We start from the raw sequence: 13,982 nt of genomic DNA, 5'->3' as shown, positions 1-13,982 counted from the left end.
AATAGCTATCTCGATATTTTGAATTTTTTTAATATAATTGAATTATGTAATTTTGGTCGATCTTCCTAATAATTTATTTACTTTTTTACATTAATCTAAAATTAGATATTCTCTTAAGTATCCCATAGGTATTTCAAATTGACTGCTGGATCATTCAACTAAAGACGAATTTGGTATTTTAGGGAAAAAAATGTACCGATAATTTATATTGAATTAGTTACCTTCATAATACCAACCCATCCAAGACTTATTTATAGGCACGATGATATTATACTCCAAATCTTACAACTCTTTTCGATATCGATAATAATAATAATAGGAGTAATAATAAAGCCTTTTATGAAATAAATGTTTACAAAAATAAATGAAAAATATCTTTAAATAAATAATTGAAAGAAAAACATTTTTTTCAGTGGTGTAGTCCAATTCGTAGTAGCTATTCTCTCCCAACCAACCTCAGATCAGCCATTGGAAATTAAGAATATGAAATTTAACTACTTCCAAGTCAATCATTACTTTTCATGTGCGAAACCAGAACGTATGCAAACTATTTTTTTGTATGGAAAGGAAGACCTTGTATTTTACAATAATCTACAAAATTGAGAGAATTCCGTACGCGGGAGTTCGTTGGCAAATATTCATATTGAAATCGTCGACACTTTATTTTTGTCAGAAACAAATTCATTCACGTTACTTGAATATTCCATGGCTTTTCAGAATGTCTAAAATACTTCCGGCATGAAGAAAATGCAACGATGCGGTTTCGTGCGCCTTTAAACCTGTTTTACGTAGTATCAAAAATTTATAAAATGAGAACATTTTTTCCAGTCTGGAAGCACTACAAAGTATCAAAATACAAAATTGGGCTTTGCCAATACCGCTATCCAATTTTGGCAATTTTGACCAACATTTGCAGAAAAAGTTGTTGAAATTACTTTTTATCAATTAGTAAAAGGAAAATCTTGGATTAAATTACGTACTTCTCTTATTTTCGTCTAAGGTATGAACTTATAGGACAAGTTTATACTATGCTCATTCCTCATAAGCTGTATCTATTCAGTAAAACAGCTTTAAAAATTTTGATTTACATAGTGGCCTGTTTGTTATGGGATAATACCTTTTCTCAGAATCTGTTAAAATTATAAAAAAGATTTAGAGAGGCAAACGTTGTTTGGATTTCTTTTTACTTTTAAAATATTATATTATTATTGTCTTTTGGTTAGTCATGCGTCAGATTTCTTATACAGTTGTCTCACTCTTTGGTATTCCTGAAAAACATCTTTCGTGTTTTCATGCATCAGTTTTTCATATTTCTCATCTTTATAGTGACCTTTATCCTTATTATAATTACTTTAAGAATTCGTAATAATATTTGAAGTAATAGATGACCAATTTCAATGAACGAATAATATTTTGATTTATGGGCTATATAAAATGGTTGTTTTTGGATGTTGTATATTAAAAGTATAATAAATTCTTAACCTAGTATACAATAGAGTGAAAGTGGCACATGTGATATTTTTGTACCAATCCGTTTACCAGCCCTTCTTGCATACGTAAGATCTTTAACATCATTCTATACTGCTTTTCTTTATATTGTTTATATTTTTGCTGACAGGTATCAACTTTCTTCTTTATTTCATCGTACTAGTTGATGTGCATATTGTTATTTTTCATAAGCACGTAATGGGCGGTCCGTACTCTGAGGAAAGCGATTGATTCAAAGCTGCTAGTTTGATTGGTTATTTTAAAGAAATACCGGCTCTGGAGAATACGGCCAGCTAAGTATTTCTTCCCCATTCAAGTCTTCTTTTCTTACTGAAGCCAAATTTGAATGGAATTGTCTTAATGTAAATCTTTTAGTATATATTTCATTACGAGATATCTTTGGGAAAATTAACGTCTTGCCTTCAAGTGTTTGCATTATACGTCGTGACTTATACAATATTCAGCAGTTCTGTACTAAATTATTAACATTAAACTTATTTGTTTGAACTTATGAGGTTTGTTTTCGTTGAATAGATTGGCTGAAACACCTCTGAAAGCGATTTCCTCCATCACGTGAGCAATATTCAGCTCACCCTCTGTCTCATTCCCGTATGAAGTAATTAAAACAAATGTTACACTATTTCCGTTTTCGAATCGCTGATTTAATGTCGATTTTAAATAGTTTTCCGGTGAAATCTGGCTTTTCCTCAGATCTGCTTTAAGACCGAGTCTCGACTGTAGTCAGGCAAACGCTCTAATTAAATAAGATTACACTTGATATATAAACATAGCCTAGCGAATCCGCCTTAACAAGTCAAATATGTTGGAGATGAACACGCGGGGTTCGTTAATTAGAGATAGGTTGTTTGAATGACAAGCGATCAAAGCTGGCGTATATCAAACAGATCCCTGGAAGCGATATTGCTTTATGTTTTCGCAAATATGTTTTCCGATGGTTTTCAGTTATTTTTCGCCTTCTAAGAACTTCTGAAAAAAAATTTGAATACCGAAATTATTCAAGAGTAGTAGAGAAATAAATATTAAAACTGAACAAATTTTTAACCCTAAATAAATGCATTATGAATAACGTAGTATGATCCATGATTTTATTTTATCCTTTATTTAGTGTTCGTAATTTCTTGATGCAATGCTGAAATGTAACAAGAATAATATAAAAAAATCACAAAGTAAAAAACGACATAGAAATGCCTGCGTTTAATGGTTTTTAATAGTTATTTGACTATATTTTTTTTTTCTACGACACTTAGTTTTTAGGTACATTTTTGCAAAATAACACGAATACATTCACCGACATGACCGTCAGAATTGACAAACGTCAAAATTCAAGCCGTGGGGTAAAATCCCCGAATACACCGGATTGCTACAAAACCTGTGCGGTAATATCCCGGAAATGTCCGAAGTTATTCAGCTCGTAGAATAGGTGTGTTAAAGTAATTGCCTGTGTACGTGAGAGTCAAATTATTCAATAAGTTACCCATCTAATTAAAAACTAAAGCTACATATTAGGATTTTCAAAAAATCGTTGAGAACAAAAAATCTATTTCTACTCCCGTCTGTGCGAGCGGGAAGTGTTACTTTACGACGCCAGTTTCGTTTCCCACGGATCCGAGCCACTTCGGACATTTTCGGGATTTTATCGCACGGGTTTGGGAGCGATCGGATGTTTTCGAAGATATTTCCCACGCCTTGAATTTTTACGTTTGTACATTCTGACGGTCAAGTCATTGAATGTTTTATTGGGTTGTTCGGAAACTCATTTCGTTTTTTTTGGGGAACATGAAAGACAGTTTTCGTATGATGAATAAATATTTTATTAAATTATATATTGGCCATTCTGGTCCAACACCTTTTGCCATCTTTCTGGCAGTAACATAATTCCCCTCTCATAAAAGTTTTGGTCCTTGCTGGCAAAAAACTGGTTCAGGTGGTTTTTGACATCTTCATTTGAGGTAAAGGTTTTGCCATCCAAAAAATTTTGCAGGGACCGGAATAAATAGTAGTCGGAAGGCGCCAGATCTGGAGAATATGGTGGATGTTGCAGTACGTCCCATTCAAGCTGTAAAAGTTTTTGGCGAGTGACCAAACTTGTGTGAGGTCTCGCATTATCCTGGTGGAACACTACACCCTTCCTGTTGATTAATTCGGGCCTCTTCTCTTTAAGTGAATCATTCAATTTGTCCAGTTGATGACAATAGACTTCTGAATTAATCGTTGTATTGTCCGGCAAAAGCTCAAAAAAAAACGATTCCTTTGACATCCCACCAAACGGAGAGCATCACCTTTTTTTGGTGAATGTTGGCTTTTGACACGCTTTGAGCCGGTTCATCTTTTCCGCTCCATGACCTCTTGCGTTTAACATTGTTGTATACAACCCATTTTTCGTCCCCAGTAATAATCCGCTTCAAAAATGGATCATTTTCTTGACGTTTGAGGAGCGAATCACACACGTCAACGCGACGACACAAATTTCGCTCCGTAAGGACATGGGGCACCCACACATCGAGCTTCGAGGTTAAGCCCATGCCGTTCAAATGGCCATATACAGTCGAATTCGACAAATTTAATCTCTCACCGATCTCTCGTGTGGTTATTCGCCGATTTGCATCAACTAATGCCTTTATCGCATCTTTGTCAGCTTCGACCGGCCTTCCAGACCGTGGTGCATCTTCGACATCAAAATTGCCGGATCGAAATTTTGCAAACCAGTTCTGGCACTGGCGTACTGTTAACACGCCTTCTCCATACACATCCGTCAATTATTTTCTCTTTATGAAGTAAAAAAGTAAAATATGACGAAAATGCTGCTTATTGCTCTCCATAATTAAAAGGGCACCAACCAAAAACTACTGCGTAGAATTAATAGAACTTTTTCACACACAAGCCTTGCAATATCAGCTCTCAAGACATATAATGGTTATGCGACTTAAGTGTGAAGTTGGTTTCGAAAAAACGTAATTAAGTCCTCTGACGGGAAAAAACGAAATGACTTTCCGAACAACCTTATAGTAATGTAGAAAAAGTATAGTATGCAATGCGTTCGGTAAACTTTTTGTCACTCGTTTATTAAACACTCGCTCCGCTCCTGTCAAATAAACTCGTGAGTCAAATGCCGTTTACCGCACTTGTTGCATAATATACTATTCTTCACTGTAGACGAACGTGTTAATGTGACATATTTTTAGGGATGAAATCATATAAGCGGTTAGAACTGTAAGAATTGATGCGCCTCAGACATCTTTGCAATTTTCGTATTCCCCTAAATCCGTTTTCCACACCTATAGTAAATTTTTTTTAGCGTTTTTTTCAACACTAACAAAATAAAAAGAAAACCGAAATAAATCCAAAACGGACTAGTTTTTTTTTTGTTTTTGTATATAGCTGAATATTTAGGACGTATATATAAATCGCAAAACGCCTTGTTTTGGTTAGTTGCCCTCAACAAAAGACTTGAAATTGAACTTTGCCGTGCTAAATACAAGGGAATATGTCTTTTTTTTTTTTAATGCCCATACCCCCCCCCCCTTTCACCATACTTATTTGTTACGTCTTCCACTTACCAAATTGACTGCCTCGTTATTCATTTGTCTAAGCACTGTGTTTTGCATTCTTGTAATATGTCTGAGAAGTCTAACTACGTCGCCTCGTTCGCCATTGGACCGTAATTGATCAAAGTTGTATATTTAAGACAATGTTTCTATTCTAAAAATTTCAATCAAAAAGCAAAGTTTCTGTCACTATCTCGGTTTCATATGCTGCATTTCAGTTGATTTTGACTGTGGCATTGCCATCACATTTGCAGTAGCTGATTGTTTTGGATGAGATTTAAAAGCGTTCTGCAATCATAAAGGTTGTTATTATTTCAGAGTGGAACGAAGGCCACAACGGTGGCTTTCAAGGCATGGAAGTGGAAGTTCGCGAGGAGACGGTCGTGGCAACCTCATCGACGACGTCGTCGAAAGTTCAACAACAGCGCTCACATGTCAACAACACACCTGTCAACCAAGCGACAGGTAACCGTGGATGTTATTATAAAATTGGTTAGTTCTAGTTTAGGCATTCTTCCCTTTCTTAGCTTTTAATAGCATAATTTTGGTACACGTTGATTTTATCACCTGTTAAATTAAGAAAAGCAGCTTATCACAATGACACCAAATAGCATTCTCGTGCTCGGCCTACCACCACCTATTTTGATGGACGACCGTATAAGCTTTTAATTATGTTCCTAGTCCTGAACTAGTGCTTTTATTTCATTTTATTAGTCAATGCGTCAAAACTACCTTTTTGTTAGAACTTCCACCAGTCAACTAAGCGTAGGCTGTTTTTTTTGCATTATCACATACAGTTTATTAATGCCTTAGTGTCTCTAGAAAGAAGTTTAATTTATTAATTTAATTTCGTAACAAAAAATTATACTTTTAAATTTTAAATATTGCTTATGTGATTTGAGTGATTTATTAAGAGTTTCCACATTGCAATCTGAAATATTTTTGAAACGCCACTGTATTTGTTTATTATCATATGAGATTTATAACCTCAAAACATAAACAAAATTAGGCATGGAGCAATATACGACTGAACAACGTGTAAAAATTGTGCAAGCCTATTATGAAAATGGTCGATCAAGAAAAAATGCATTTCGGGCTCTACGTGAATTTCTCGGCGCGCAAAATCGACCTTCTGAGAGGACAATTTGGAATGTGGTTCAGAAATTTGAGCAAACTGGATCTGTAACTAACCTCAAAGTCCCTCAACGTGCTCGTGCAGGTCGGTCAGATCAAAATATTGCCATTGTTCGCGAAAGTGTAGCCGAAGATCCAAACGTCATCGATCGCAGCAAGTGAGCCTTACGTATTCAACCACACAGCGAATTTTAAGAAAAGACTTGCATCCACACCCATATAAAGTCTAAATAACTCAGGAGTTCAAACCTCGAGATCATCAACAGCGCCGCATGTTTGCAGAATGGATACGAGAACAAGGGGTTTATTTTTCAAAGAAAATCATCTTTAGCGATGAGGCACATTTTCACGTTGGTGGCTTTGTAAACAAACACAATGCTCGTATTTGGGGATTAGAAAATCCAAGAGAGATTGTTCAAAAAGAAAAAAGTGAGTGTTTGGTGCGCATTTTGGTGCGGAGGAATAATGGGCCCTTTTTTTTTCGAGGATAATGCGGAGAACGCTGTTACGGTTAATGGTGTTCGCTATCGAAACATGATATCTGATTTTTTCTGGGAGCAGTTGGAAGCTATGGACATTGAAGATTTGTGGTTAAAACAGGATGGAGCCACTTCTTGGTGCGGGGCAAGTTTCCTGGTCGGATTATCTCACGTAACGGCGGTATCAATTGGTCGCCGCGATCATGTGATCTTACTCCCCTAGATTTTTTTTGGGGTATCTAAAAAGCAGAAATAAACCAAACACTATTCGAGAGCTGAAACAGGAGATTAGACGCGACATAGCCGGCATAGAACCTGAATTGTGTCAAAAAGTGCCACATGCGTCGCGGGGGTCATCTTTCATACCTAGTTGTAATACACTAATCTAAAATGGCAAATAAATATGTTTGTATATTTTTATATACTTCCGAGTATTTTTTATTATTTTAATATGGAAACCCTTATTGAATCACCCCTTATTTACAAAGCTTTTGGATTCCTCTTGCGTCGGTTTTTGAGGAATCGAACTTGCTAACGTTTCACCAATCTGAAACAAGTTAAGCTCTGAAGATGCCAACAGGATGATTGGCGAAACGTTAGCAACAGCATATAGTTAAAGAATTAGTGAAAAGTCGAGAACATTACGTCAACAACCGATACAGGAGGAATAAGGAAGGAGGAATCGTATTACAGGAGCCTGTAGAAGTTTTGCAAGAAAAAAGCATTAGTCAAAAGTCAAGAACAATAGCTTACACTTAGATTAAATCTAGAGCCGGCAAAAATTTATATTTTTAGTTTCTAGTACTATCATACTATCCTCCAAAACATCGTTAATGTGTGGTTAATCAGGTCAAATATGTAACTAATTCTCTGATACTGTGTAAGCAATTGGTCCACATTTTTGCAACAGCGAAAGGAAGAAGAACATAAATATGTAGCATAACTGTATGTAGAAGAGTGTGGAGAAGGTGGATGGCTTTAATTATCCGATTCTTTTATATGCTTAGAATGTCTTATGAATAAATATACGAGGACAATCGAAATAGAGATATTGACAATTATGTTCAGCCTTAATACATTTCGACTGCGAACGCTGTGAACTGAGCAACAATCTACATGATTTCAATTTTTCAGGTTTTAGGAGAAATATTTTTAATTTCGTGAGAATACAATGTTAAAAAAGGTTTTAATAGCGACGCCAAGCTCCAAATTATCAATTTGTTGAGTCGGGCGTGGTGCGTGACAAACGCTTGTAAATAAATTATTTATGATGGCCTTTGAATTACCGCCAAATAAATTACCAGCATTTGCTATAGTAACGGGAATTCGAGGCTTAACGACTGTGTGCAAGTTTCTTGAATTATTGAACGACCTTAGGGTGTACGGTCCATGATTTATTCACTAAACGGAGTCAGTTAGGAAATGGTCTTGAAACTGGTTTTATGTGACAAATTCAGAAGTTATCAATTTTAGTCACAGGCCGTTGTTAAACATAACATACGAATTAAATATAATATTTAACAAGAACTAAGAATAACGTTATACACTTTTTGACATATACGACATCCGAAACTTCCTTACCAAATCAGTTAGTTCTTCTAAGTTCACAACTATCTGGCGTTTTTGTCTCTTTAATACAATGTGCTCGCGTCTTTACTTAGACGGCTCCCCAGGTTTTTGCATATATCAACGAGTAAATTAGGCAATTTTTTCCAGTCGTTAAAGTCGAACAAACACAATAACACCCAAGGCTCCCGGTGGGAATCGAACCCACAACCTATGGCAAGTCCAGATGACAGTCCCTAACTATCTGGCGTGTGATTGCTAATTTATTATCTACATTAAATTATTATGACAGTATTACCTCAAGGCCAACCATGTTGTGCTCCTAAATATTTAAGCATTCATTTTCACTTCAAAACTTTATCCAAAGAAGAATTCTTAAAATGTATGATACATAATTTAAAACAACCAACAAAATCACAAAATCAATAGTTGGTTGTCGTCATTTAATTATTTATTTATCGGTTTACATAGTTCCTATGGTAACAAACGTTATTGATTCTGGAATAAAGAAAATCATTGAACATTTAATTTGGAATGGCCACTTTTTCCAGGTGGCGAGTTCGATCGAAAAACTTGTTGTTGATGAAAACGGCGGTGTCCGATTTTATTGTGTGATCGTTCATCCTGAACTTCGTACCGTCTTTCATTTTTTTTATTAACTTGAATTACTTTCGCTTAATCTTGATAAAATATCATTATTATTACATGATTGGCCCGAAAAGTAAAAGAAATATCATAAACAGCAACGAAGAAATATTAGTTATTAATTTTGAGCTATTTGATTAAACAAAATAAATCAAATCAAAATACCAAAAAGAAAAACTGCAATACACTTTGACTTAAGCTGTGTAACATATTGTATTGCACTAAAATAACTGAGATCAGGCTTAGACCGGGAACACGTACTCATGTTTTCTAGTATATTTAAGCCTATGTGCATTCTTTTGACACAATGCTTTCCATGTCAAGAAGTATCAACATTACTTTGTGGTTTATAACGCGACCAACTAAAAATGCGGAATGCGTCTCTATATTTCATCTTGATTTCCTAATTATCATTATTAGTTATTGTTAAATTATTAAATCACAATCGTTTCCTTTGGTGTCAATATTTAAACCGCATTTTTTTGTTGAGAAGTTGTGAAATTTTGTTTCGATTCTGATTTTAAAATAAACGGGATTGAGACAGATCTTCTTCACCTGAACTTGGTTCAGTCTTACTTGAATGGAAAGAAGAGTTTGTTTCTTGACTTTTGTATCAATTTCTTTAAACGCACAAGCTCCGAGAATCCTACAAAGAAAAAGTACAGACTTGGCATTTTTTTCCTGAAGGCCAGGTGCGTTCATATTCTTTTTTGAAATTTGAATCAAGAATCACATAATTTATGTCACAGTCCCACTGTGCTCTGGAAGCCGGAATGATTAAAAGCATTGAATTAGAGATGACTGGATGACGTTTATCAATCTTTGTTTTATGATAAATTGGTATAAGCGTGGCGACCATAATTAATATTTCTCGACACGGATCCTTTGCGCAAAGATCGTGTAATTTATTTCATTCTTTTACTTAGTTTAGAATTTTGACATCCGTTTGTTGGTGAGGTTTAATTAATTATTGCGTTTATACCCCAAAAATGTAACAAGCGCGAAAAGTTATTACTTCTAAGTCCTAATCGTTTTTCTTCACAAAGCAATAGTTTCCTATAATGAATTCCCGAATTTCTTTATGATGTTAATTGAAAGTGACTCCAATAAGTTTTTAATCTTCGAAACGATATTTCGAATAAAACTTAGTTTGCTAGCAGCATTCCTGGGAGAAAACTACGCGTGTTAAGTTGTTTATTTGTTAGTTCCATTATTTTTTAAAATTAAAATTAATTAAAACCTGCATCATTTCTGCTAAACCTGCTAGTTTAGAAGAAATACAGCTATTTAGAAAATTAATTAATTGAGTTCAAAAACTACTCGAAACACAAAATTTTCCATAATTTTTGCGTTCTAAAACGTTTCATCTTCATTTCTGGTAGTTATACGGGACTATTTCGTATAAATGTGTGTGTTGTATACTTTCCTAGGATATTATGCGGAAAAACCATTATCGAGCAAATTGGAAAAATGGTCCATTATCTTTGGCAGTGGTTACCAAATAAGAAACATTGTTAATTTTTTTTTTTAATTTTTTATTTTTCACGAGTCACCATTTAACTAAAATTTATCAAAACTGCAACTTTTAAACTCACTCTAAACTTTTCTATATTTTAATGGAGCTCGTCACAAAGTTTCGAACATACTAATAGTCATAATCATTTTCTATTATTCCCACTAACGAAGTTCGAATAATGAAATTCATTTTAGAAAAGATCTATAATAATTATTCAGTCATAGCCAACACTGTTTGCCACATAAAAAAATGCCATCAACAGTATAATTCTTGTTTAGTTCGAATTTAATACACTATTCTTCCCAAAATGTAATGAAAATGCAATATTACAAAAGTTGATATGATACCTCATAAAAAAATTTTTATCGAATTTATACCACAGATGTAATAATCTGGCATTTATGTCAGTGTAAAGATTGTTAATATTGGGTAATTTTCTTCCATAAATAATTTTTCTAATATTTTTTTTCATAAATCTAAATCAATTTTTGTCTAAAATATCCCGAACCCATCTGCATGAGCCAACATTTATGCATCAATTATTCGTCACCAGCATAAACTATCAGCAATTAGATAATGTACCGCCGAAAGCTAATAGCGCCTTTCAAATATGCATTTTAGATGCTAAGAGTTAGTGAGATATAATGTTAAGTTTAATGGGATTTTGAGATGGTAGCTTAATGTCACTGCGCTCTTGTCCATGTATCGGAATATAGGTTTCCTTGTAACACTTACAAATGATCTTCCTGCACATTAAGCATTCAGAGATCATTATGTATGCACCCAATTTACTTTGTGAGAATCATGACCATGACACGTATTGCTATATTGTGTGTGATTTTAGTTAGTTAGATAATTAAAAAAAAATTCTTCTAGTTTCTGAAAATGTAATTTCATATTTAACGATTTTGGGTCCCAACTTCTTGTATAGTAATCATCAATAAACTAATTTCTGGTTTGCCAATAGTCTGATAGAGAAATAAGGTCGACAAAATTCATGAAAAAAAATATTCTCCCGGTTCTTTGGTCACGGTAATGGAAATAAAATAATATTCGAATGAAATTAGTCGACGAAACAATAATGTTTGGCAAGAAGAAAGTTTTTATTATCGTTTACTTACAAAATAACAGAATATTAGAATTTATATCTAGACATTGCGTTGTGAAACTAGTACTTGATAAAATTTTTTGAAAGTAATATTATTCAATATCAGAGTAAGGATAATAGCTTAAACTGATACAAATGTTCTCTAGCAAAAATCTTTAATCGGAAGGTACAAACGTTAATAATTTTGTGCAAAATAACAAACGAAGGGTTTCCAACTTTAATTTAACAAAACAATCATGTAGAATGCATTTTAGGAAGGGAACGAGCAGGGGAACGAGCAGTTCGAGGTCATGAATCGTCGCCAAATTGCCTTTAACAATAATTAACTATGTGTGGAAAATACAATGCAATTACAAATTTCAGAAATTAAGTGTACAATTACAAATTCTTGCAACAGATTTCTTCCAAGCTATTAAAAATCATCTAAATAGCTACATAACAGACATATTTTAAAATGCAGTGACAATAATATTAAAGCTGCAGAATTCGGTTTTCAATGTATAAAACTCTGAAATAAAATAAACTTTTATACAAAGATTACATTACGTGTTATGCTATTATGAGTGATTTCTTTCAAATTAGCATCCATGTGAACTATAATATGTTTCAGATGGACCTGTAGTGGTAGTACGGGTGGAAGAGGTCCTGTTAGTTGTCCTGGTGCTGGTCATCTGGGTAGGCGCTATTGCCCTGTTTTTCAACCGTTGGGGGAAGATCCGAATGCTTGAACCGTACCAGCCTAAATTTCACCAGCAGCCTCACAGGGCGTCATGTCCTCTCGCACCACTTAGTCCACCCGGGATTAATCAAGTGAGCGTCATCGAAACTACCAAAAGCCTCAAAAGCGACAAAGTGGTGGTTGTGGTGCACTTCCGTTGTTTTACTGTCACTCCGTTCTCCCGAGAAGGTTCAATATCGAAAGAATTAATCAGTTTTTTAACTCGGTCACAGAAGAATTCGGAATCGGTTTTGTCACCCCTCGGCAGATGGCAGCACAGTTTAAATTTTGCGGTGTATTTCATAATGGTCGTGTGTTTACAAGCTGTTTCTGTAAATCCCGAGCATTTTGAAATTTCTTAATAAACACTCAAGTTTTTGAGGTTTTTGAGCACGTTACGAATAATCATGACTCATTTGGGCGGATCTCTATCTCATTAAGCACAACCTTTATAAAGATTTATAAGCTTGTTTAAAGGCCCACAATATTTAAAATGTTGACTCTTGATTCTTTTAATTAATATTTTAAACATTCATTGTTAATTTAGCAGGGTAATTTGTAGTAAGAAATTGCTCCCTTAGGCCAAAATAAATTATAATATTTAACACAATGACTGTGTACTCCACGGAATATTTAGAACCAAAATTAAAACATTCTTGGCTTTTCATTGTGTCCTGTTTAATTTTCGTAAAACTTCATTGCAAATCCGGTGGTAAATATTAGAAAACACTTTAAAAAATTAAATTATCTTTGCTCGTTGCTACTAGGTCCATTCGTTTTTATGAATAAAATATTTTTATTTTCCCTGGCCATACTTTCTTAATGTGTTTGTTACCTTATGTTTAACTAACAGTTGCAACGGTACATTTCAAATCACCCAGAAATGTAGCAATTATGATACAACCATGCCGTGCCGTTTCGTTCTTTATACCTAAATTATCACTTTATAAACGATTTTTGTAAAATACTAAACGTTTTCGATGAATTTTCTTGACGCTGAAACGTTTAGGATTGGTCTTAATCAATTTAATTAGACGTTTGGCTCTGTTGGCTCTATATTTAACCATGTCGGAGGCACCCGTACGAATCTAATGCTAATTTCAAATCAAGCGCTGGTATAAATTTTTTTTACATAGTTGATTTAAAATTTTTATAATTTTATTTTTTAATTTGTATAGAATTCAAACTAATTAATCTTTTAATGTAATAACTACTTCTATTAATATACTTTTTTAGCTAGACATCGACTTGTTTGTGAATAGTTGCTTCAGGGTTCAGGAATTGCTCGAAAATGATTCCTGTTTTGCAAAAATTGTCCATAAAGTATTGAAGTCGAATTATCCTACCACAATTTTTAAAAAGTCCACTTAATGTCTAAGGAACGACTCCACCAAAAGGTTTAATTGTATCATAATATGGCATTTTATGTTAGGTACCGCTCCCAGTATAGGACTTTTTTTGAATTGTTATTTTGCATTATTTAAAGTTATTATACAAAAACGAAATACAGTTGCTTAATCCGTAAAAATATCAATACCCCAGCAACATCACACTGAGCTTAATAATTAATAATTTATTTTATTAATATTTTATTTATTTATTTAAATAATATATTTGGGTTTTAATGAGCTACTTATTACTACAAATAATATTGCCAAATTTTCCATAATATCTGCAAAAGAAGTATCGAAGGAATTTTGTATCTCGAAAACAATACTTTTTAATATCTGAAATTTAGTAGTAGTAGTTTTGAGTTTCCGCT

The 13,982-nt window shown here is 33.9% G+C and overlaps 1 protein-coding gene and 1 long non-coding RNA gene across 6 annotated transcripts in view; one reads left to right on the top strand and one right to left on the bottom strand.

The window, feature by feature from the left end:
- LOC132703974 (uncharacterized) overlaps positions 1-13,982 on the top strand; it is an 81,907-nt gene that overhangs the window by 40,437 nt on the left and 27,488 nt on the right. For 4 of the 5 annotated variants that reach the window (XR_009619198.1, XM_060673550.1, XM_060673548.1 and 1 more), the window contains exons 3-4: positions 5,373-5,546; positions 12,113-12,312. Coding sequence is in view for 4 of the 5 variants with exons in the window: in XM_060673550.1 (XP_060529533.1) it covers positions 5,408-5,546; positions 12,113-12,312 (339 nt within the window). In the remaining variant the exon portion in view is untranslated. The remainder of the gene's footprint in view (positions 1-5,372; positions 5,547-12,112; positions 12,313-13,982) is intronic. The other variant, XM_060673551.1, reaches the window with a different exon arrangement.
- LOC132703977 (uncharacterized) lies at positions 5,073-8,672 on the bottom strand. Its single transcript, XR_009619199.1, has 3 exons — positions 8,532-8,672; positions 8,249-8,477; positions 5,073-5,342 (listed from the first exon to the last, which is right to left on the bottom strand). It is a non-coding gene; the product is annotated as an uncharacterized LOC132703977 (long non-coding RNA).

This window comes from Cylas formicarius, unplaced genomic scaffold (assembly GCF_029955315.1).
Source record: "Cylas formicarius isolate icCylForm1 unplaced genomic scaffold, icCylForm1.1 PGA_scaffold_6__28_contigs__length_40554024, whole genome shotgun sequence".
NCBI lineage: Eukaryota > Metazoa > Arthropoda > Insecta > Coleoptera > Brentidae > Cylas > Cylas formicarius.
The sequence above is the reverse complement of the archived record's forward strand: the minus strand, read 5'-3'. Positions and strand labels throughout refer to the sequence as shown.